The sequence below is a fragment of the Oncorhynchus kisutch genome, linkage group LG9 (assembly GCF_002021735.2).
Source record: "Oncorhynchus kisutch isolate 150728-3 linkage group LG9, Okis_V2, whole genome shotgun sequence".
Taxonomy (NCBI): Eukaryota; Metazoa; Chordata; class Actinopteri; order Salmoniformes; family Salmonidae; genus Oncorhynchus; species Oncorhynchus kisutch.
In genome coordinates, this window is record NC_034182.2 from 36,281,720 (window position 1) to 36,307,929 (window position 26,210).

Below are 26,210 nucleotides of genomic sequence, written 5' to 3' on the forward strand. Positions count from 1 at the left end.
AAGTGTATCTGCAACAGCTTTTTTAAAGTTGTCTCCACAGTGTATACTACGATATGATAATATATGATGTATGATATGATAAGTCAATGTGTTGTCCATTTGCATGGACATGTAATCATTGCTACCTGATATGGTTGTTGAATTAGACAGATACGGATTAGACAGAGATTAAAAGGTCACAAAAAGAACCAGGAAGTCCACTTTGGAGCCAACTTTTCCAACAGCTTCATTCAGCATCATATACTTGAAATTAGGAAGCACAATATATCGGTGAACATATCGGAATGGGCCTTTATTAGCTAAAAATGCCAACATCGGTATTGGCCCAATGTCTAGTTTAACCTCGATGTTAAAAACCGATGTCAAAGCTACCGTGCATACATAATATAACGTAGGTACATGACGTAATGACACCACGTACAATGGTGCGCTACACGTACAACACAGCATTCCTAACCTAGCCCACAATGCCTGCTGTGTGGATCGAGCATTCAACATGTCAAGCAGTCTTTTGAAAGATTAAACATTTCCGCGAGACAACTCAAAGGCAAAATACATTAACGCCATGATAAGGGAACTAATTTCCCTTGACAATCAACCGTTCTCTGTCGTGGGTGATGTTGGCTTTCGCTACTGGTCGAGCACCGGGACACACTACCAAGTGCGCTATTTTTCAGATGTTGCCCTACCGGAGTCACACAGTAATAGCGTCACTGCTATTAGCTTCACGACATACTATGGAATGACGTTTTTGTCTTTGCGTGTCAAAAAAGATACACATCAAATTACACTATTTGACATTAACACTATTTGACGTATTAAATAAGTTATTAATTTGACATGTCAAATAACACAGTTATAGCTAGCTTTAGCTTGGCACCTAGCTAACACCAATACAACCAGCCTGAAAACAATGACCAGTAGAAACTGCAGTCATATTCATTCTTTTTAGCAATGATTTAGGAATCCTTGTGAGTAACTATTAGCTAGGTATCCACTTGTTGTTCTCCTATTGAAATTGAACCTCAGTTCATGAAAATAAATAGCTAGCCAGCTACTTAACCCTGTTGCCAAAAGCTAACGTTATAAGCAGCCAGCTAGCTTCGTGGCTAGTAAGGCTCGACCGGACCGGGTTATGTGTTGTGAACCTAGCCACTATAAGAATTAGGCACAATAGTGGAATTTGCGGTTTGTCTCCTTGAAAGTGATGCAGAAGGTGGCAATTGGTGGAATCATGCCATATTTAGACTAGATCATGTTAAAAAAGATTGGAATGTGAAGCAATGAAATGAGGTATCAGTCTTTTTTATTTATTTTATTTATTTTACCTTTATTTAACCAGGTAGGCAAGTTGAGAACAAGTTCTCATTTACAATTGCGACCTGGCCAAGATAAAGCAAAGCAGTTCGACAGATAAAACGACACAGAGTTACACATGGAGTAAAAACAAACATACAGTCAATAATGCAGTATAAACAAGTCTATATACAATGTGAGCAAATGAGGTGAGAAGGGAGGTAAAGGCAAAAAAGGCCATGATGGCAAAGTAAATACAATATAGCAAGTAAAATACTGGAATGGTAGTTTTGCAATGGAAGAATGTGCAAAGTAGAAATAAAAATAATGGGGTGCAAAGGAGCAAAATAAATAAATAAATTAAAATTAAATACAGTTGGGAAAGAGGTAGTTGTTTGGGCTAAATTATAGGTGGGCTATGTACAGGTGCAGTAATCTGTGAGCTGCTCTGACAGTTGGTGCTTAAAGCTAGTGAGGGAGATAAGTGTTTCCAGTTTCAGAGATTTTTGTAGTTCGTTCCAGTCATTGGCAGCAGAGAACTGGAAGGAGAGGCGGCCAAAGAAAGAATTGGTTTTGGGGGTGACTAGAGAGATATACCTGCTGGAGCGTGTGCTACAGGTGGGAGATGCTATGGTGACCAGCGAGCTGAGATAAGGGGGGACTTTACCTAGCAGGGTCTTGTAGATGACATGGAGCCAGTGGGTTTGGCGACGAGTATGAAGCGAGGGCCAGCCAACGAGAGCGTACAGGTCGCAATGGTGGGTAGTATATGGGGCTTTGGTGATAAAACGGATTGCACTGTGATAGACTGCATCCAATTTGTTGAGTAGGGTATTGGAGGCTATTTTGTAAATGACATCGCCAAAGTCGAGGATTGGTAGGATGGTCAGTTTTACAAGGGTATGTTTGGCAGCATGAGTGAAGGATGCTTTGTTGCGAAATAGGAAGCCAATTCTAGATTTAACTTTGGATTGGAGATGTTTGATATGGGTCTGGAAGGAGAGTTTACAGTCTAACCAGACACCTAAGTATTTGTAGTTGTCCACGTATTCTAAGTCAGAGCCGTCCAGAGTAGTGATGTTGGACAGGCGGGTAGGTGCAGGTAGCGATTGGTTGAAGAGCATGCATTTAGTTTTACTTGTATTTAAGAGCAATTGGAGGCCACGGAAGGAGAGTTGTATGGCATTGAAGCTTGCCTGGAGGGTTGTTAACACAGTGTCCAAAGAAGGGCCGGAAGTATACAGAATGGTGTCGTCTGCGTAGAGGTGGATCAGGGACTCACCAGCAGCAAGAGCGACCTCATTGATGTATACAGAGAAGAGAGTCGGTCCAAGAATTGAACCCTGTGGCACCCCCATAGAGACTGCCAGAGGTCCGGACAGCAGACCCTCCGATTTGACACACTGAACTCTATCAGAGAAGTAGTTGGTGAACCAGGCGAGGCAATCATTTGAGAAACCAAGAGTGTCGAGTCTGCCGATGAGGATATGGTGATTGACAGAGTCGAAAGCCTTGGCCAGATCAATGAATACGGCTGCACAGTAATGTTTCTTATCGATGGCGGTTAAGATATCGTTTAGGACCTTGAGCGTGGCTGAGGTGCACCCATGACCAGCTCTGAAACCAGATTGCATAGCAGAGAAGGTATGGTGAGATTCGAAATGGTCGGTAATCTGTTTGTTGACTTGGCTTTCGAAGACCTTAGAAAGGCACGGTAGAATAGATATAGGTCTGTAGCAGTTTGGGTCAAGAGTGTCCCCCCCTTTGAAGAGGGGGATGACTGCAGCTGCTTTCCAATCTTTGGGAATCTCAGACGACACGAAAGAGAGGTTGAACAGGCTAGTAATAGGGGTGGCAACAATTTCGGCAGATAATTTTAGAAAGAAAGGGTCCAGATTGTCTAGCCCGGCTGATTTGTAGGGGTCCAGATTTTGCAGCTCTTTCAGAACATCAGCTGAATGGATTTGGGAGAAGGAGAAATGGGGAAGGCTTGGGCGAGTTGCTGTTGGGGGTGCAGTGCTGTTGTCCGGGGTAGGAGTAGCCAGGTGGAAAGCATGGCCAGCCGTAGAAAAATGCTTATTGAAATTCTCAATTATGGTGGATTTATCAGTGGTGACAGTGTTTCCTATCTTCAGTGCAGTGGGCAGCTGGGAGGAGGTGTTCTTATTCTCCATGGACTTTACAGTGTCCCAGAACTTTTTTGAGTTAGTGTTGCAGGAAGCAAATTTCTGCTTGAAAAAGCTAGCCTTGGCTTTTCTAACTGCCTGTGTATAATGGTTTCTAGCTTCCCTGAACAGCTGCATATCACGGGGGCTGTTCGATGCTAATGCAGAACGCCATAGGATGTTTTTGTGTTGGTTAAGGGCAGTCAGGTCTGGGGAGAACCAAGGGCTATATCTGTTCCTGGTTCTAAATTTCTTGAATGGGGCATGTTTATTTAAGATGGTCAGGAAGGCATTTAAAAAAAATATCCAGGCATCCTCTACTGACGGGATGAGATCAATATCCTTCCAGGATACCCCGGCCAGGTCGATTAGAAAGGCCTGCTCGCAGAAGTGTTTCAGGGAGCGTTTTACAGTGATGAGTGGAGGTCGTTTGACCTCTGACCCATTACGGATGCAGGCAATGAGGCAGTGATCGCTGAGATCTTGGTTGAAGACAGCAGAGGTGTATTTAGAGGGGAAGTTGGTTAGGATGATATCTATGAGGGTGCCCGTGTTTAAGGCTTTGGGGAGGTACCTGGTAGGTTCATTGATAATTTGTGTGAGATTGAGGGCATCAAGTTTAGATTGTAGGATGGCTGGGGTGTTAAGCATGTTCCAGTTTAGGTCGCCTAGCAGCACGAACTCTGAAGATAGATGGGGGGCAATCAGTTCACATATGGTGTCCAGAGCACAGCTGGGGGCAGAGGGTGGTCTATAGCAGGCGGCAACGGTGAGAGACTTGTTTTTAGAGAGGTGGATTTTTAAAAGTAGAAGTTCAAATTGTTTGGGTACAGACCTGGATAGTAGGACAGAACTCTGCAGGCTATCTTTGCAGTAGATTGCAACACCGCCCCCTTTGGCAGTTCTATCTTGTCTGAAAATGTTGTAGTTTGGAATTAAAATGTCTGAATTTTTGGTGGTCTTCCTAAGCCAGGATTCAGACACAGCTAGAACATCCGGGTTGGCAGAGTGTGCTAAAGCAGTGAATAGAACAAACTTAGGGAGGAGGCTTCTAATGTTAACATGCATGAAACCAAGGCTATTGCGGTTACAGAAGTCGTCAAAAGAGAGCGCCTGGGGAATAGGAGTGGAGCTAGGCACTGCAGGGCCTGGATTCACCTCTACATCGCCAGAGGAACATAGGAGGAGTAGAATAAGGGTACGGCTAAAGGCTATGAGAATTGGTCGTCTAGAACGTCTGGAACATAGAGTAAAAGGAGGTTTCTGGGGGCGATAAAATAGCATCAAGGTATAATGTACAGACAAATGTATGGTAGGATGTGAATACAGTGGAGGTAAACCTAGGTATTGAGTGATGAAGAGAGAGATATTGTCTCTAGAAACATCGTTGAAACCAGGAGATGTCATTGCATGTGTGGGTGGTGGAACTAATAGGTTGGATAAGGTATAGTGAGCAGGACTAGAGGCTCTACAGTGAAATAAGCCAATAAACACTAATCAGAACAGCAATGGACAAGACATATTGACATTAAGGAGAGGCATGCTTAGTCGAGTGATCAGAAGGGTCCGGTGAGTGGAGAGGTTGGTTGGTGATTTAGACAGCTAGCCAGGGCATCGGTAGCAAGCTAGCATAGGATGGAGGTCTGTTGTTAGCCACCTCTTGCGTTCCGTCAGTAGATTAGTGGGGTTCCGTGTGGTAGAGGGGATTAATCCAAATCACACAACAACAACAAAAATAAAAACAATAGATATAGTTATAGAGGCCCAAGAAGAAAACATAATAATAATAATAAAAAATAAAAATAAAAATATAAAAAAATTGTCCGATTGTCTAATCAGATAGCAGCCGGTAAGACAGCTAACGGTTAGCAGGCCGCAGATGGGCGTTCAGGTAACGTCGCGACGGAGGAGCCAGCCGAATAACTCCTTCGGGTAGATAACGTCGGCAGTCCAGTTGTGAAGGCCCGGTGGGGCTCCGCGAAGGCAGTAAAACGGGTCCGGATAGGTGACTGCAGCCCAGGTGTGATTGATGGAACTCAGGAGTGATTGACGGAGCTTGCTAGCTCCGGAATAATTGATGTTTGCTCCGGAATCGACGAAGGCCGATAGTCACACGGATAGCAGCTAGCTAGCTGTGAGATCCGGGTATGAATGTCCAGAGAGCAGTCGAAATCCAGGGACATGGAGAGAAAAATTGGTCCGGTATGTTCCGTTCCGAGCCGCGCTGCGCCGTACAGAACTGGCGATAGATTTTCGAGCTAAAGGATAGCTGATGACCACAAACCGTGGTTAGCTGAATACTAACGATTTGCCAGTAAAGGAGCTAACTAGCTTCTGAACTAGCTTCTGGATTAGCTTCTGGCTAGTTTCAGGCTAGCTTCTTGGAGTTTCTGGCTAGCTTCTTGGAGGATTACAGATCTGAGGTAAATAATACTTTTTTATAAATATACATTGGTGAGGCGGGTTGCAGGAGAGTGTTTTGAAGATGAGTTGATGGAAAATAAAAATAAAATGTATGTGAAAAAGTTGTAAATATATATATATACAGGACACGACAAGACGAGGACAAAAGACGTCTGAACTGCTATGCCACCTTGGATAGAATACCCGGTGACACCCGCAGAACACAACTGTGAAGTGTTTATGCAAACATTAGCGTTGTAGCTCTTATCGCGGGACCGTGACTGTGTGAAATCACCTCCCCAGTCAGCCTATTGTATTAACATTCATACTGCACTGTAAAGCTTTACCTAAGGATTGGGGATCAATGAAATGGGCTATCAAATCAAATCAAAATCAAATTTATTTATATAGCCCTTCGTACATCAGCTGATATCTCAAAGTGCTGTACAGAAACCCAGCCTAAAACCCCAAACAGCAAGCAATGCAGGTGTAGAAGCACGGTGGCTAGGAAAAACTCCCTAGAAAGGCCAATACCTAGGAAGAAACCTAGAGAGGAACCAGGCTATGTGGGGTGGCCAGTCCTCTTCTGGCTGTGCCGGGTGGAGATTATAACAGAACATGGCCAAGATGTTCAATGTTCATAAATGACCAGCATGGTCGAATAATAATAAGGCAGAACAGTTGAAACTAGAGCAGCAGCACAGTCAGGTGGAAGTTGAAACTGGAGCAGCAGCATGGCCAGGTAGACTGGGGACAGCAAGGAGTCATCATGTCAGGTAGTCCTGGGGCATGGTCCTAGGGCTCAGGTCAGTTGAAACTGGAACAGCAGCATGGCCAGGTGGACTGGGGACAGCAAGGAGTCATCATGTCAGGTAGTCCTGGGGCATGGTCCTAGGGCTCAGGTCCTCCGAGAGAGAGAAAGAAAGAGAGAAGGAGAGAATTAGAGAACGCACACTTAGATTCACACAGGACACCGAATAGGACAGGAGAAGTACTCCAGATATAACAAACTGACCCCAGCCCCCCGACACATAAACTACTGCAGCATAAATACTGGAGGCTGAGACAGGAGGGGTCAGGAGACACTGTGGCCCCATCCGAGGACACCCCCGGACAGGGCCAAACAGGAAGGATATAACCCCACCCACTTTGCCAAAGCACAGCCCCCACACCACTAGAGGGATATCTTCAACCACCAACTTACCATCCTGAGACAAGGCTGAGTATAGCCCACAAAGATCTCCGCCACGGCACAACCCAAGGGGGGGGGCGCCAACCCAGACAGGATGACCACAACAGTGAATCAACCCACTCAGGTGACGCACCCCCTCCAGGGACGGCATGAGAGAGCCCCAGCAAGCCAGTGACTCAGCCCCTGTAATAGGGTTAGAGGCAGAGAATCCCAGTGGAAAGAGGGGAACCGGCCAGGCAGAGACAGCAAGGGCGGTTCGTTGCTCCAGAGCCTTTCCGTTCACCTTCCCCTCCTGGGCCAGACTACACTCAATCATATGACCCACTGAAGAGATGAGTCTTCAGTAAAGACTTAAAGGTTGAGACCGAGTTTGCGTCTCTGACATGGGTAGGCAGACCGTTCCATAAAAATGGAGCTCTATAGGAGAAAGCCCTGCCTCCAGCTGTTTGCTTAGAAATTCTAGGGACAATTAGGAGGCCTGCGTCTTGTGACCGTAGCGTACGTATAGGTATGTACGGCAGGACCAAATCAGAGAGATAGGTAGGAGCAAGCCCATGTAATGCTTTGTAGGTTAGCAGTAAAACCTTGAAATCAGCCCTTGCTTTGACAGGAAGCCAGTGTAGAGAGGCTAGCACTGGAGTAATATGATCAAATTTTTTGGTTCTAGTCAGGATTCTAGCAGCCGTATTTAGCACTAACTGAAGTTTATTTAGTGCTTTATCCGGGTAGCCGGAAAATAGAGCATTGCAGTAGTCTAACCTAGAAGTGACAAAAGCATGGATTAATTTTTCTGCATCATTTTTGGACAGAAAGTATCAGTCTTCTCAATACCCAAGATATTGTTTCCCAACGTCCTCCTCAGAGATATCAGACTCCAAAACATCCACACAGTATTGTTTTTCCTCAGGAATAGTGTTCAATACACATAGGTTGACAATAAATGTGTCTCAATTCACAGTTGTTTCAGAGTCCCGCAATAAGAGCTACGACGTGAATGTTCTCTTGGTGTCACTGAGTAGACTGATACCCCATGTCATTGATCCACAATCCATAGGTAAGGTTGTACAGTAGAATAAGTATGCCACCAATGCAATTCTAAAGAATAATACATCCAGTGTGATTTCAACAGATTTTTGGCAAATTAACAAATTAGTGTCTTTTGTTGATTTTACATAACATTCCAACCTCGTTTAGCATGATCTTTTAAATTATGGCATAATTCTACTATTTGTATTCATTTGCATCACTATCAATGACATACTTTTATTTTGAAGGCTAAGCCCAAAGTCCACTATTGTGGTTAATCCTTATTGTGGCTAGAGTCCGACCACCATTAATTAAATAAGAACTGTCTTATAAATTTGCGTTATTTTAGATGATGACACCTAGCTATATAGTTAGCTAGCTAACTATAGCTACTGAAACAGATTATGGGAAGAACTCTGTTTGCATACATGAGCTAGCTAGCTTTTTTTATGACCAGAACTGTAGATGCACGAGACAACTTTACCAGCATCATAGCATACGTATTGATTAATCGTTGTGACATATGAAATACGAGTGATAGTGAAATCAATGTGTAATAACTATGTAAAAAATGTATGAACACATTCAATTACTATGTTAGAGCCAGTTTGCGCTGTTCTGTGAAGGGAGAAGTACACAGCGTTGTACAAGATCTTCAGTTTCTTGGCAATTTCTCGCATGGAATAGCCTTAATTTCTCAGAACAAGAATAGACTGACGAGTTTCAGAAGAAAGGTCTTTGTTTCTGGCCATTTTGAGCCTGTAATCAAACCCACAAATGCTGATGCTCCAGATACTCGACTAGTCTAAAGAAGGCCAGTTTTATTGGTTCTTTAATCAGAACAACAGTTTTCAGCTGTGCTAACATAATTGTAAAAGAGTTTTCTAATGATCAATTAGCTTTTTCAATCAATCAAATGTATTTATAAAGCCCTTCTTACATCAGCCGATGTCGCAAAGTGCTGTACAGAAACTCAGCCTAAAACCCCAAACAGCAAGCAATGCAGGTGTAGAAGCAAGGTGGCTAGGAAAAACTCCCTAGAAAGGTCGGAACATAGGAAGAAACCCAGAGAGGAACCAGGCACTGAGGGGTGGTCAGTCCTCTTCTGGCTGTATCGGGTGGAGAATATAACAGAACAGGGCCAAGATGTTCATAGATGACCAGCAGGGTCAGACAATAATAATCACAGTGGTTGTAGAGGGTGCAACACGTCAGCACCTCAGGAGTAAATGCCAGTTAGCTTTTCATAGCCGATCATTCAGAGTTAGAGACAGCAGGTGCGGTAGAGAGAGAGTCCAAAACAGCAGGCCTGGGACAATGTAGCACGTCCAGTGAACAGGTCAAGGTTCCATAGCCGCAGGTAGAACAGTTGAAACTGGAGAAGCTTAAAATGATAAACTATGATTCGCTAACACAACGTGCCATTGCCGTTTCCAGCTACAATAGTCATTTACAACATTAAGAATTTATACACTGTATTTCTGATCAATTTTATGTTATTTTAATTGACAAAAATGAGCTTTTCTTTAAAAAACAAGGACATTTCTAAGTGACCTTAAACTTTTGAACAGTAGAGTACGTAAATGCCAACAAAATAACTTTTTAGTCAGTATGGTGTGTGTGTAACCTTTATTTAACTAGGCAAGTCAGTTAAGAACAAGTTCATATTTACAATGACGGCCTACCCCGGCCAAACCCGAACGACGCTGGACCAATTGTGCTCCGCCCTATGGGACTCCCAATCACGGCCGGATGTGATACAGCCTGGATTCGAACCAGGGACTGTAGTGACGCCTCGTGCTGTCACGGCCGTTAAAAGAAGAGTACCAAGGTGCAGCGTGATGAGCGTACATTTTCTCTTTATTTGGAAAATGACGCCGAACAAAATTATAAACACTACAAAAACAAATCGTGACGCTAAAGGCTATGTGCCCTAAACAAAGTCAACTTCCCACAAAGACAGGTGGGAAAAAGGGCTACCTAAGTATGGTTCTCAATCAGAGACAACGATAGACAGCTGTCCCTGATTGAGAACCCTACCAGTCCAAAACATAGAAATACAAATAATAGAACATAGAATACCCACCCCAACTCACACCCTGACCAAACCAAATGGAGACAATAAAAAGGATCTCTAAGGTCAGGGCGTGACACGTGCACTGAGATGCAGTGCCTTAGACCGCTGCGTCCATGTGTGTGTGTTAACTATTTAACTGTACTAGAATGCTTAAAAGGCCGCTAAAATTGTAAATATCGCTTATCGTTATCGGGTTTTTTTTGGAGGGGGGCAAGGAAAATATCGGATATCGGTATCGACCAAAAATTTCGTATCGGTGCATCAGTACTTTGAGAGTACTGATCATAAATACTTTGAGATTTATGATCACTTTGCCATCCTTCCTCATTTCATCCTAGGTGTGTTTCATGACATACACTAGCCACTGTTCGATCCTTCTTCCTCTCATCCCAGTGGCCCTGCTACAAACAGAGCACTGTGGGTATTGTAGTCCATGGTGCCACTACCTACCAGGAAGAGGGAGTAGCGGTCCGCGGCGATCAGCTCGTTGATGTGCAGGAAGATCTTGTGGCACAGCGCTGTCACATCCAGGTGACTCGACACATCCCTCACCAGCTCCAACAGCCTGGCACAGCGGTCCAACCCCCGGGCACTGCCAACCTCGCCCATCATCCCTGTGGGGATACCAACCCCGACCCCTCCCTGCTGGGTTCTGAAGGGTGTCCGGATGTCGCCTCGGTCGGGTTCGGTGTCGCAGAGGAAGGTTAGTGAGCCTTCCGCGTCCTTGACCACGATGGGCCTCAGCGGCCTGTCAAACTCAGATGCAGAGATCTTGCGGGTGGGGGTGCTGGGAGCGGGGCTGGGGGGCGGGGCTGGAGAGGGGGAACGCCTGTCGTTCAGGCCCAGGGAAGGGGGCAGGGAGGAGGCTAAGCAGGGGCTGTCTGAGGGCTTGGGTCTCTGGGGTAGAAGGGTTTCTTTGGAGGATGATGAGGAGGAAGAGGAGGAGGAGGAGGGCTGGATGGAATGGACTCGCTCAGCAAACCATGCATTCACCATCTCCCTGCAAATACACAACACAAAGGAGGTTATAGGGCCATTTCAAGAGAGTAAAAACAGTAATACACATTGTACAACAAGACCATTTAGTACATTTACAGTCTGAGGAATTGGTCTATTTGATTAGATTATTATATGACATTAACACAATATTAACACAACATTAACACAATATTAACACAACATTAACACAACATTAACACAATATTAACACAACATTAACACAATATTAACACAACATTAACACAATATTAACACAACAAGTCATAAATCATTAACAAGACATTAACACAACATTAACACAACATTAACACAACATTAATACAATATTAACACAACATTAACACAATATTAACACAACAAGTCATAAATCATTAACAAGACATTAACACAACATTAACAATACATTAACCAACATGAACAAGACATTAACCAACATTAACAGGACATTAACCAACATTAACAGGACATTAACCAACATTAACAGGACATTAACCAACATTAACAGGACATTAACCAACATTAACAGGACATTAACCAACATTAACAGGACATTAACCAACATTAACAGGACATTAACCAACATTAACAGGACATTACCCAACATTAGCAGGACATTAACCAACATTAACAGGACATTAACCAACATTAGCAGGACATTAACCAACATTAACAGGACATTAACAGGACATTAACCAACATTAACAAGACATTAACCAACATTAGCAGGACATTAACCAACATTAACAGGACATGGTAAGTCATTATTGGACTTACTGCAGGATTCTGAAACACACACCCAAACACACACCCAAACACACACCCAAACACCCCCACACACACCCAAACACACCCACACACACCCACACACCCAAACACACCCACACACACCCAAACACACACACACACCCAAACACACCCAAACACACACACACACACCCAAACACACACCCAAACACCCAAACACACCCACACACACCCAAACACACCCACACACCCAAACACACCCACACACACCCAAACACACCCAAACAAACCCAAACACACCCAAACACACACACACACCCAAACACACCCAAACACACACACACACACACACACCCAAACACACACACACACACATTCTTTCTCATACAGTAACTCACAAATGAATTATGTTGAGCAGTATTAGTAGAACATGACTGCACAGTGCCAGCATTCAAAAACACAAGGTGTTAACCACAAGATTCCCAGGTTTATTTGTGTCAAAGACCTACTGCACCTGAACAGCCCTACTGAAATCTTCAAAAAAACCTGTGGCTGTCAAATGCATTTGCCACAAAATGTACCTGTAGATTAGTCTGCCTGCCAGGCACATAAAACTGAGCCCTAACCACCATATGAAATGGCAAGCCAATGGGAGCGGAATGCTATCTTATTTGCATTATTTGCATTCAAGTCTAGCCACACACATTTTGCATAAGATATGGCAGCCCTAACGTGTCCTTACTGCTAAATCAATAGCTGTCAGAGATCTGAGTTTCAGCCCTAAGCATCTGATCTTCTCATTTTTTGAAGTGCCAATCAAATAATGTTTTCTTACAAGGTGTGGTTATGGAATTAGGAAGTGGAAAATAATGTGGACACACAAAATAATACATCTCTCCACTTTGTTTTGTCTGAGAAATATGTCTGACCTTTTCACGGGCCTGAAATCTACATGTAAATTATACAAATGAAATGTGCAATAAACAATGACAGGCACACTTATTCTGGCTAGACTGGAATGCAAATAAGTAGCCCTAAATCACAGGAGGCTGCTGAGGGGATGAAGGCTCATCGTAATGGCTGGATCAGTGGTCAATAGAATGGTATCAATCATATGGAAACCATGTGTTTGATGTGTTCCATGCCATTCCATTTGTTCCGTTCCAGCCATTACTTTGAGCCCGTCCTCTCCAATGAAGGTTCCCCCGGCCACCTGTGCCCTTTATAAGTCATATCCTACTCCCCTATGATAAACTAGGACTGATAGTTGTGGTTCCAAGGTATGTCCCTCGCTATATGCCCAGAATATATCCAGGATGACAGTAAGGTTGCTGGTTTGCTACTGGCATTATATTTGAGTAATTTAGCAGACACTCTTATCCAATTAGGGTTAAGTGCCTTGCTTATTAAGGGCACATCGACATACTTTGGCTCAGGGATTAGAACCAGCAACCGTTTGGTTACTGGCCCAACGTTCTTAACCACTAGACTATTTAGCTGAATCTTACCCAGGAATTTATAGTGTGCTCCTGTGAGATAAAATATTGTAAATAATGACTGATTACTGACTTTAAGTCATTAATCAATCAATCAATCAAATGTATTTATAAAGCCCTTCTTACATCGGCTGATGTCACAAAGTGCTGTACAGAAACCCAGCCTAAAACCCCAAACAGCAAGCAATGCAGGTGTAGAAGCACGGTGGCTAGGAAAAACTCCCTAGAAAGGCCAAAACCTAGGAAGAAACCTAGAGAGGAACCAGGCTATGAGGGGTGGCCAGTCCTCTTCTGGCTGTGCCGGGTAGAGAGGAACCAGGCTATGAGGGGTGGCCAGTCCTCTTCTGGCTGTATTGGGTGGAGATTATAAAGAACATGGCCAAGATGTTCAAATGTTCATAGATGACCAGCGGGGTCAAATAATAATAATCACAGTGGTTGTCGAGGGTGCAACAGGTCAGCACCTCAGTAACATTTTACTGCAGTGGGCTAAATCAGGCTCACACAGTATTTATTGGTCGTCTGAAACAAATCTGCTTTGAAACAAAAGTATAAAACCCTCACACACAAGAAGACACCTGTACCATGTCAGATATAGAGTTGAAATGTATAACATTTTGAGTTTGCATCCTAATATTAAACTTTATATACATCACAGAAGACTGAAATGTAACAAAACAGTTTGACATAGAAACACTGGATTTTTGCCATTTAAAAACACGTGTGTTTATTAATTTATGAAATTATGTTATTAATATTTTTCATAATTTCATAAATTAATAAACATATATATATATATATTTTCAACAAATTGTCCTTCTAGGTTTCGTAATCTGAGTAAATTACAGTAACACGTGGCACTGCAATATTTCAAAACATGTAATAACCCCTTTATATTATAATAAAGACAAAACAATGAATAATTTCAATAGTATCTATTCCAAAACTCTGAAAATTGATTTGCTCCATGTCACCCTCCATCTCAGACTGTTCTGAGATCGTTTCTATAGTTAGAAACAGGCAAGATTGGCATTCCTGAAACATTACTTGGGAGAAATTTACTTGGCTCATCGTGCTCTAGCGACTCCTTGTGGCCGGCCGGGCGCCTGCAGGCTGACCTTGGTTGTCGGGTGAACAGTGTTTCCTCCGACACATTGGTTCGGCTGGATTCCGGGTTAAGCGGGCGGGTGTTAATTAAGAAGCGGGTCATGTTTTGGAGGACGCATGACTCGACCTTCACCTCCCGAGCCCGTTGGAGAGTTGAGGCGATGAGACAAGATCGAAAGTGGGGAGAAGAATTTTTTAAAATAATTGTGTGGTCTATTTTTATTATTATAATAAAACTATTAGACCATTCCTGGTGAACAAGCAAACCATTAGGCTACAGCAGAATTAATGGTTTCAATGTTATGGTCTCCAATGGTCTTCAATGGTGTGACAGGTAGCCTAGTGGTTAGAGTGTTGGACTAGTAACCGAAAGGTTGCAAGATTGAATCCCCGAGCTGACAAAGTAAAAATCTGTCATTCTGCCCCTGAACAAGGAAGTTAACCCACTGTTCCTAGGCTGTCATTGAAAATAAGAATTTGTTCTTAACTGACTTGCCTAGTTAAATAAAGGTAAAAGTCCCAAACATATATTATATAGTGTTTTGCGATGGTATTGAATTATTTTGGTGTTGTCAAAACATTTTAATCCCTAGTTAATTTCTCCATCAGTGTTTTGGGTCTTTGGGAAAAGTCTTCATATGAGAATTGCACCATAAGGATAGCCCTCCACAGAGAAGTCTTCATATGAGAATTGCACCATAGGGATAGCCCTCCACAGAGAAGTCTTCATATGAGAATTGCACCATAAGGATAGCCCTCCACAGAGAAGTCTTCATATGAGAATTGCACCATAGGGATAGCCCTCCACAGAGAAGTCTTCATATGAGAATTGCACCATAAGGATAGCCCTCCACAGAGAGTTGCCACTTGAACTATTCAAGGAGAGTTGGGTTGAAACATTAGGTTGATAAGAGAAGGACAAACTGCATTGCTTTCATGGAGGAATTGTGAGAATGACGTCACAATTTGTTTTCATGAGCCAAATCTATTGGTTTTCTAACCAAAGTTGCAAAGTAAATGTTGTGATATATTTAATAAACAAGAGACCAGCAAAATGGATTTAAAAAAAGAGCGTGGTGGCAGTAGCAGCATCTAGTGGTCAAAACCAGGTACTTCCAAAATATTTTACGGTAATTAATGCAAGCGATTTCAAGGATTCATTTCACTGAACAGGGGATGAAAACAAATCTACAGATTCACAGGGATTACATTACATGGTATGGGGAAGCAATAATCCAGGAGAACATTGGATGAAAACAAATCTACAGATTCACAGGGATTACATGACATGGTATGGGGAAGCAATAATCCAAGCCGAAGCTTCATATTACTTGTCAAACATAAATAACTGATACTGTACGCTGGTTGTTGAGGAGGATTGCATGGGATGGGTGGCATTTGACAACAACACAAATATTCCTTCATGTTTTACTCATTGGAAGGAAGAAGTTTGGTCCAAATCAGATGTTGGTACCTATATTTATTGAATATTATCTGAATCCTATAAATTAAAATGGCCAGTTTAGGTGCTTAGCTTATCAATTAGCTTAATTTATCAGAGATCAAATCATATTTCAACATAATAATGTTTCAGGAATGCTAATCATATCTCTTACTAACTACCGAAACGGTTTCAGAACAATCTGAGATGATGGGTGTCGAAAATTGTCCTTCCCACTAGGCACACACTGGCTGAATCAACGTTGTTTCCACATAATTTCTATTAAATTACATTGAACGTGGAATAGATGTTGAATTGACGTCTATGCTCGATGGGTTGTGCTTTTTGAGGTGGAACGACCCAATAACAAAAAGCATTTTGGATAACTTTTCATTCACGGTGCGCGTTTGGAACACAATGGAAAGGAATCACCCCAATAAAGGTTAATGGTTTAACTTCTGCTCTGAATTATCTTGCTATTTTGGTGAATGGTTACTGATTGTAAAGACGATTGTGCGGCGCATTAATAAATGTCAATAAATTGCTGTGGAGAGACGCTGGATACAGCTGGACATTGCGCGTAATACCATAAAAGGCTACAATATAGCGTGCCATATCGCAGTTAAACTCTCCAACCTTGTACAGTAGTCTAGCATGTTATTTTACGTTGAAACAAACAACCCACGCAGGTAAAATAGGCTGCCAGTGCCTTTCAATGCACGGGCCACATTAATTATCGCCCAAATTGCTTAAAATAGAATGCACGGCGATGATGTGTCGTAAACAGAGCTATCCCTGTTTCGTAAATACAATGAATCACTTTTACGACTTCAGTCTCTCCCCGCGCTTACCTTGTAGCCTTCCTGACAACGTAGGAATGAGCGAACTCCAAATGGTCATCAAGCCACGCTTCCATCCTTTCACTTTCTGGGGGATAGCAGCCCTCCATGCTCAAAACCCAAATCCCCCCAATTAATCAGATTACCATCAACACTCCGAAGATGGAAGCAAATAATATCAGTCGCTGGTAAGCAGTGTGTGTGGTAGTAGTCTTCTGTTTTCAGGGAGCGCTTCCTACATTGTGAGCGCGTGTGGGTAGACTTCGGCAAGACTTGAATTGCCTTTGTGCAGCAACATCGCACCCCTCCTAGTCTCTCACTCTAAATTCTAAATGAACTATATTTTCCATGCTATATTCTAGCATGGAAAAGCAATGCATATTTTGTGTGGTCTGTTTGCGTATTTGACAGAAAAGTAGATATGGGCTTACCTCAAGGGTAATAAATGGCAATAATATTTTTTTGCATATCCAGCATGGCAGATATTTTTCACATTTGTGAGTTAAGTAATTCTTAGGTGCTCCAGAAGTCAGCTGAACATAATTTAGGCATAAATGTCATTCAAATAGATTCACATTTTCATGTTTGATTGTTCTCTATTTACGGCTCCTTCCGTACACTCCAATGAACTTGACTTGCCTCAGATGGGGCACATGTGTGTGATTGGGTTTTGGTGAGTGCTGATACAAGGGAACATCAATCAATATCACCTACAAGGACGCATTTTACTTTGAGGGAATGCAGAGTGTGAATCGACCGCTGGTTATCTTCTAGTTTTTTTCGTATTCAAAGTTGCTGGGTCTGTAGTCATAAAGCTTCACAGCGTAGCACTGTTACTCTGAGACGCTTCATGGATACGGACCACCAAGTCACAATCCCTCAATCACTGAAACATACTCCATTAACCCCCCCACACCCCCCCCTATTTGACAAATAGTAATGGACTATCCATTGCCTTGCCCCAGACACTCTAGATCCTGTGTGTCTGGTGGGACCCTGCTGATACTGTGGGGTTATCTTACCCAACAGATGGTTTCTCTTTTCCCCCTGAGGACACAGGACCTGCCCTCAGGCATATGGGAGCTCCCTGGCTTCCTACTAGAGAATCTGGACAGTGCAGTACATTAAGCCTCTTAAGGCTTCTAGTCTATCAGCATGGATGCATATGCACCCACACACTAACCCTAACCCTAACCGGTACTCTTACCGTTACCCTAACCTTAATCCAAAAACCTAACCTGAACCCTAACCCGAAACCTTAGCTCCTGACCCTAACCCTAAAACTAACCCGTACTCTTACTGTTACCCTAACCTTAATCCAAAAACCTAACCTGAACCCTAACCCGAAACCTTAGCTCCTGACCCTAACCCTAAAACTAACCCTAGCTCCTATCCCTAAACACTAATTCTAACCTTAACCCTAACCCCCTAGAAATAGCATTTGACCTTGTGTGGACTAACAAAATCTTCCCAGGTGGTGACATTATTGGTCGTTTACTCTTCATGTGCTGTTCCCCATAAGAATAGTTAAACACATCCACACACACACACACAGGGGTCAGCCCCAGGCTTTCTTCCAGATGTTCCCACAGTGGGTTTCAACCTGAGCTAGTCAAGACTGGACATGTCAGGTCTCAGTCTTTCTAGCAAACAGAGCACAAGCTTACATTGTTGTGGGTTGATGCTTTAAAGATTCTTTACTCAGCTGGATGGACCATTAAAGCATACTTGAAAGCCTGGAGGCTGGTTGCAGTAGTGGCGGAAGTTTATATGAGTGTTTGTGCATGTATAGGTGTGTGTGTGTGTGTGTGTGTGCATGTATAGGTGTGTGTGTGTGTGTGTGTGTGCATGTATAGGTGTGTGTGGGAGTGTATAGGTGTGTGTGGGTGTATAGCTGTGTGTGTGTGCATGTACAGGTGTGTGTGTGTGTGTGCATGTATAGGTGTGTGTGTGGGCGTGCACACTTGTGTGTGTTCATTCTTGTGTGTGTATGTCCTCCACAGGGATGCTGTGTCCTTGTGTAATCACTCAGCAGACAAGGTTGTGTCACAACTGGCCGTGATTGGGAGTCCCATATGGCGGCGCACAATTGGCCCAGCGTCGTCCAGGTTTGGCCGTCATTGTAAATAAGAATGTGTTCTTAACTGACTTGCCTAGTTAAATAAAGGTTAAATAAACTAACATAAACAAGGAGAAGTTGGACTGTGCTGGCACAGCCTCTAAGTCAAACAACACAGCCCTCTCCACCATATAATTCCCTGCTCTAGCTTAAATAGCACTCACACTATTGTAAATGTGGCCTTCAGTTGTACTCTGAGAGATAACCGCACTGGGGTAAAACTTTCCACACGCAATACATTCCCATCATGAAAGCCATGCTAACTGCAGTGCACCACACACACTGCTGTCAAGTCAAAACAATCCTACTTCTTAACCACGATGGGCAGTAGCATGGGTTAGCACAATCTAATGCATAAACAGTCTATATACCCCCCCTCTTTCTCTCTCTCTCTCTCTCTCTCTCTCTCTCTCTCTCTCTCTCTCTCTCTCTCTGTCTCTCCTCTCTCTCTCTGTCTGTCTGTCTGTCTGTCTGTCTGTCTGTCTGTCTGTCTGTCTGTCTGTCTCTCACACTCACTCTCACACTCACACTCACACTCACACTCACAAACATGTGTCTGAAACATCGAGGGGCTTTACTTTACGGCTGTGACACATAGTCGGTAAAGAAGGCCTAGATTCTCTTGTTCTAAATGGTGACTCAAATATAACTGTAAAAACACTGACACACTTTACTGTAAATATGTTTTTAAGTTGTCTTTATCATAATCAGACAAAATGTATTGTCTAGAAAATACTATTTAAGCAATAAGGCCCGAGGAGGTGTGGTATATGGCCAATATACCACAGCTATGGGCTGTTCTAACATTAAAGAAGTCTCGAGGTATTGCTCGCCTGAAGTAGAGTACCTTATGCTGTAGATCACACTATCTATCAGGAGGTTTCTCATTTATAATTCGTAGCCGTCTATTTACCACCACAGTTGATGCTGGCACTTAAACCGCACTCTACCAACTCTATAAGGCCAGAAGCAAACAAGAAAATGTTCACCCAGAAGTGGCGCTCCTAGTGGCCAGGAACTTTAATGCGGGAAACTTAAATCAAATCAAATTTTTACATGTGCAACCAGAGGGAAAAAAACCTCTAGGCCACCTTTACTCCACACACAAAGATGCATACAAAGCTCCCCTCCATTTGGCAAATCTGACCATAATTCTTTCCTCCTTGTTCCTGCTTACAAGCAAAAACTAAGGCAGGAAGTGCCCGTGACTCACTCAATATGGAAGTGGTCAGATGACGCGGATGCAACAGGACTGTTTTGCTAGCACTGACTGGAATATGTTCCGGGATTCATCCAATGGCATTGAGGAGTACACCACCTCAGTTATCGGCTTCATCAATAAGTGCATTGACGATGTCGTCCTCACAGTGACCGTACGTACATATCCCAACCAGAAGCCATGGGTTACAGGCAACATCCACATCGAGCTAAAGGCAAGACCTGCCGCTTTCGAGGAGCGGAACACTATTCCTGAACGCTTATAAGAAATTCTGCTATGCCCTCAGATGAACCATCAAACAAGCAAAGTGTCAATGCAGGATTGAGATTGAATCCTACTACACCGGCTCTGACGCTCCTCAGATGCATCAGGGCTTAAAAACTATCATGGACTACAAAGCGAAACCCAGACTTGAGCTGCCCAATGACCCGAGCCTTCCAGACGAGCTAATTTACTTTTATGATCGCTTCGAGGCAAGCAACACGGAAGCATGCACGAGAGCACCAGCTGTTCTGGATGACTGTGTGATAACGCTCTCGGTAGCCGATGTGAGCAAGACCTTTAAACAGGTCAACATTCACAAAACCAAATGGATTACAAGGACGTGTACTCAAAGCATGCATGGACCAACTGGCAAGTGTCTTCACTGACATTTTCAACCTCTCCCTGACTGAGTCTGTAATACCAACATGTTTCAAGCAGACCACCATAGTCCCTGTGCCCAAGGAAGCGAAGGGAACCTGCCTAAATTATTACTGCACCACAGCACTCACGTCAGTAGCCATGAAGACCTTTGAAAGGCTGGTCATGGCTCACATCAACAGCATCCTCCCGGATACCCTAGACCCACTCCAATTAGCATACCGCACCACAGATCCACAGATGATGCAATCTCAATCGCACTCCACACTGCCCATTCCCACCTGGACAAAAGGAATACCTATGTGAGAATGCTGTTCATTGACTACAGCTCAGCATTCAACACCATAGTGCCTACGAAGCTCATCACTAAGCTAAGGACCCTGGGACTAAACCTCACTCTGTAACTGGATCCTGAACTTCCTGACGGGCTGGGCCCAGGTGGTAAGGGGAGGCAACAACACGTCTGCCAAGCTGATCTTCAACACTGGGGCCCCTCAGGTGTGTGTAATTAGTCCCCTCCTGTACTTCCTGTTCACCCACGACTGCGTGGCCAAACAACTCCAACACCATCATTAAGTTTGCTGATGACACAACAGTGGTAGGCCTGACAACAAAGAGACAGCCTATAGGGAGGAGGTCTGAGAACTGGCGGTGTGGTACCAGGACAACAACCTCTCCCTCAATGTGAGCAAGACAAATGAGCTGATCGTGGACTACAGGAAAAGGCGGGCCGAACAGGCCCCCATTAACATCAACGGGGCAGTAGTGGAGTGGGACGAGAGTTTGAAGTTCCTTGGTGTCCACATCACCAACGAACTATACTTGTCCAAACACACCAAGACACATCACTGCTTGGTATGGCAACTACTCGGCATACTCGGTAAGGCGCTACAGAGGGTAGTGTGTACGGCCAAGTATATCACTGGGGCCAAGCTTCCTGCAATCCAGGACCTATGTAATAGGCGGTGTCAGAGGAAAGCCCATAAAATTGTCAGAGACTCCAGTCACCCAAGTCATAGACTGTTTTCTCTGCTACCACACGGCAAGTGGTACCGGAGTGCCAACTCTAGGACCAAAAGGCTCCTTAACAGCTTCTACCCCAAAGCCATAATACTGCTGAACAATTAATCAAATCCTCCCCCTCCATTTGTTTTGTACACTGCTGCTACTCGCTGATTATTATCTATGCATAGTCACTTCACCCCTACCTACATGTACAAATGACATAACCTGTAGCCCCGGACACTGACTCGGTACTGGTAACCCCTGTATATAGCCTCGTTATTGTTATATCATTGTGTTACTTTTTATTATTTTTTATTTTTTACTTGAGTTTATTTGTTAAATATTTCTTAACTCTTCTTGAACTGCACTGTTGGTTAAGGGCTTGTAAGTAATGTTTCACAGTAAGGTCTACACTGTTGGTTAAGGGCTTGTAAGTAATGTTTCACGGTAAGGTCTACACTGTTGGTTAAGGGCTTGTAAGTAATGTTTCACAGTAAGGTCTGCACTGTTGGTTAAGGGCTTGTAAGTAATGTTTCACAGTAAGGTCTACACTGTTGGTTAAGGGCTTGTAAGTAATGTTTCACGGTAAGGTCTACACTGTTGGTTAAGGGCTTGTAAGTAATGTTTCACAGTAAGGTCTACACTGTTGGTTAAGGGCTTGTAAGTAATGTTTCACAGTAAGGTCTACACTGTTGGTTAAGGGCTTGTAAGTAATGTTTCACAGTAAGGTTTACACTGTTGGTTAAGGGCTTGTAAGTAATGTTTCACGGTAAGGTCTACACTGTTGGTTAAGGGCTTGTAAGTAATGTTTCACAGTAAGGTCTACACTGTTGGTTAAGGGCTTGTAAGTAATGTTTCACAGTAAGGTCTACACTGTTGGTTAAGGGCTTGTAAGTAAGCTTTTCACGGTAAGGTCTACACTGTTGGTTAAGGGCTTGTATGTAATGTTTCACAGTAAGGTCTACACTGTTGGTTAAGGGCTTGTAAGTAATGTTTCACGGTAAGGTCTACACTGTTGGTTAAGGGCTTGTAAGTAATGTTTCACAGTAAGGTCTGCACTGTTGGTTAAGGTCTTGTAAGTAATGTTTCACGGTAAGGTCTACACTGTTGGTTAAGGGCTTGTAAGTAATGTTTCACGGTAAGGTCTACACTGTTGGTTAAGGGCTTGTAAGTAATGTTTCACAGTAAGGTCTGCACTGTTGGTTAAGGTCTTGTAAGTAATGTTTCACGGTAAGGTCTACACTGTTGGTTAAGGGCTTGTAAGTAATGTTTCACAGTAAGGTCTACACTGTTGGTTAAGGGCTTGTAAGTAATGTTTCACGGTAAGGTCTACACTGTTGGTTAAGGGCTTGTAAGTAATGTTTCACGGTAAGGTCTACACTGTTGGTTAAGGGCTTGTAAGTAATGTTTCACGGTAAGGTCTACACTTCGGCGCATGTGACAAAGTTTGATTTGATTAGATTTGTTCTTATGCACGACGCAACATGGGTTGCCTGAATACAGCCCTTAGCCGTGGTATATACCACCAACCCCTGAGGTGCCTTATTGCTCTTATAAACTGGTTACCAATGTAATTACAACAGTAAAAATAAATGTTTTGTTATACCCTGTGGTATACGGTCTGATGTACCATGGCTTTCAGCCAATCAGCATTCAGGACTAGAACCACCCAGTTTATAATACGTGTTTAATAAAGAACTCATACAATTATTGATATGCTTCTTATGTTTACATGTATGTAATACTCAGTGTGATGTTTTGTTCTGTTAAATGTCATGTTTCATATAGCAAGGCCCTTCAAATATCACAGCTACCCAGCTAACAAATCTAGGTAGAGAGAACGTTTTTGTTCTGTTACCCGTAATGTTACACGTAACGTTACACTGTTACACGTAGTGTCCAGTTTTCCTTTAGTTAGGGGAATATTCTATCTATTTTAGCGAAAACCTTCGGATAAACTTTTTCGCATGTTTTGGTGTTAAAGTTCGGAGAACATTCCGTTAATGTCAAGAAGAACTTATCTAGAATTTGGTTATCTAGAATGTGGTTATCTAGAATGTGGTTATCTAGAATGTGGTAACAACATTAATGTTCCAGACACATTTTTTGTGGGGACGTTGCAGGAACATTCCTGCGTCCAGTTTTCTGAGGTTTCGGAGAACATTCCATCAACGTCACATCAGTCATACACAGAACATTCCATCAACGTCACATCAGTCATACACAGAACATTCCATCAACGTCACATCAGTCATACACAGAACATTCCATCAATGTCACATCAGTCATACACAGAACATTCCATCAACGTCACATCAGTCATACACAGAACATTCCATCAATGTCACATCAGTCATACACAGAACATTCCATCAACGGCACATCAGTCATACACGGAACATTCCATCAACGTCACATCAGTCATACACAGAACATTCCATCAACGTCACATCAGTCATACACAGAACATTCCATCAACGTCACATCAGTCATACACAGAACATTCCATCAACGTCACATCAGTCATACACAGAACATTCCATCAACGTCACATCAGTCATACACAGAACATTCCATCAACGGCACATCAGTCATACACGGAACATTCCATCAACGTCACATCAGTCATACACAGAACATTCCATCAACGTCACATCAGTCATACACAGAACATTCCATCAACGTCACATCAGTCATACACGGAACATTCCATCAACGTCACATCAGTCATACACAGAACATTCCATCAACGTCACATCAGTCATACACAGAACATTCCATCAACGTCACATCAGTCATACACAGAACATTCCATCAACGTCACATCAGTCATACACAGAACATTCCATCAACGTCACATCAGTCATACACAGAACATTCCATCAACGTCACATCAGTCATACACAGAACATTCCATCAACGTCACATCAGTCATACACAGAACATTCCATCAACGGCACATCAGTCATACACAGAACATTCCATCAACGGCACATCAGTCATACACGGAACATTCCATCAACGTCACATCAGTCATACACAGAACATTCCATCAACGTCACATCAGTCATACACAGAACATTCCATCAACGTCACATCAGTCATACACAGAACATTCCATCAACGTCACATCAGTCATACACAGAACATTCCATCAACGTCACATCAGTCATACACAGAACATTCCATCAACGTCACATCAGTCATACACAGAACATTCCATCAACGGCACATCAGTCATACACGGAACATTCCATCAACGTCACATCAGTCATACACAGAACATTCCATCAACGTCACATCAGTCATACACAGAACATTCCATCAACGTCACATCAGTCATACACAGAACATTCCATCAACGTCACATCAGTCATACACAGAACATTCCATCAACGTCACATCAGTCATACACAGAACATTCCATCAACGTCACATCAGTCATATACAGAACATTCCATCAACGTCACATCAGTCATACACAGAACATTCCATCAACGTCACATCAGTCATACACAGAACATTCCATCAACGTCACATCAGTCATACACAGAACATTCCATCAACGTCACATCAGTCATACACAGAACATTCCATCAACGTCACATCAGTCATACACGGAACATTCCATCAACGTCACATCAGTCATACACGGAACATTCCATCAACGTCACATCAGTCATACACAGAACATTCCATCAACGTCACATCAGTCATACACAGAACATTCCATCAACGTCACATCAGTCATACACAGAACATTCCATCAACGTCACATCAGTCATACACAGAACATTCCATCAACGTCACATCAGTCATACACAGAACATTCCATCAACGTCACATCAGTCATACACAGAACATTCCATCAACGTCACATCAGTCATACACAGAACATGCTTGCCACGTTCTCTGAATATTAATTGGCATATTAACCTGTTTTAATGACACTCCTGAATCACTATAATCAGTAAAAGTTTTTCTTGAGTGTACCTTTAACAGAGCTGAGATTTACTTCAAAGTGCATTCACCTTATTGCTTACGCCTATCCAGCTATCTCAGATCTACACGAATGCCTAGGGAGGAGGGTTAATAGTTTATCCGGGACAGGGCCTAACTATACTGGCCCGATAAGCAATGCCCTAGAGAAATCCCTTATTGGGACAGTGTTTATGGCGTTCGTCATTGGTGCTGGTGGCCTAGGTTCGAGTTGTTGGGTTTTTAGCTAGGTACATACCAGGTCTACCCCTCTGACATGCATTACTTACACGTGATGAATAATGTGAGAACTGTGAGCTGCTCTGTGTCTCCAGACAGTGAGCTGCTCTGTTTCTCTAGACAGTGAGCTGCTCTGTGTCTCCAGACAGTGAGCTGCTCTGTTTCTCTAGACAGTGAGCTGCTCTGTTTCTCTAGACAGTGAGCTGCTCTGTTTCTCCAGAC

General features: G+C 43.1%; 1 protein-coding gene across 2 annotated transcripts in view; it reads right to left on the bottom strand.

The window, feature by feature from the left end:
- LOC109896475 (cGMP-specific 3',5'-cyclic phosphodiesterase-like) overlaps positions 1-26,210 on the bottom strand; it is a 147,711-nt gene that overhangs the window by 100,699 nt on the left and 20,802 nt on the right. The window contains exons 1-2 of one of the 2 annotated variants that reach the window (XM_031832549.1): positions 16,798-17,096; positions 10,610-11,159 (exon numbers count right to left, since the gene is read on the bottom strand). In XM_031832549.1, the coding sequence (XP_031688409.1) occupies positions 10,610-11,159; positions 16,798-16,895 (648 nt within the window). In that variant the 5' untranslated portion in view covers positions 16,896-17,096. Of the gene's footprint in view, positions 1-10,609; positions 11,160-16,797; positions 17,097-26,210 lie in introns of those variants that run through there. The other variant, XM_031832550.1, reaches the window with a different exon arrangement.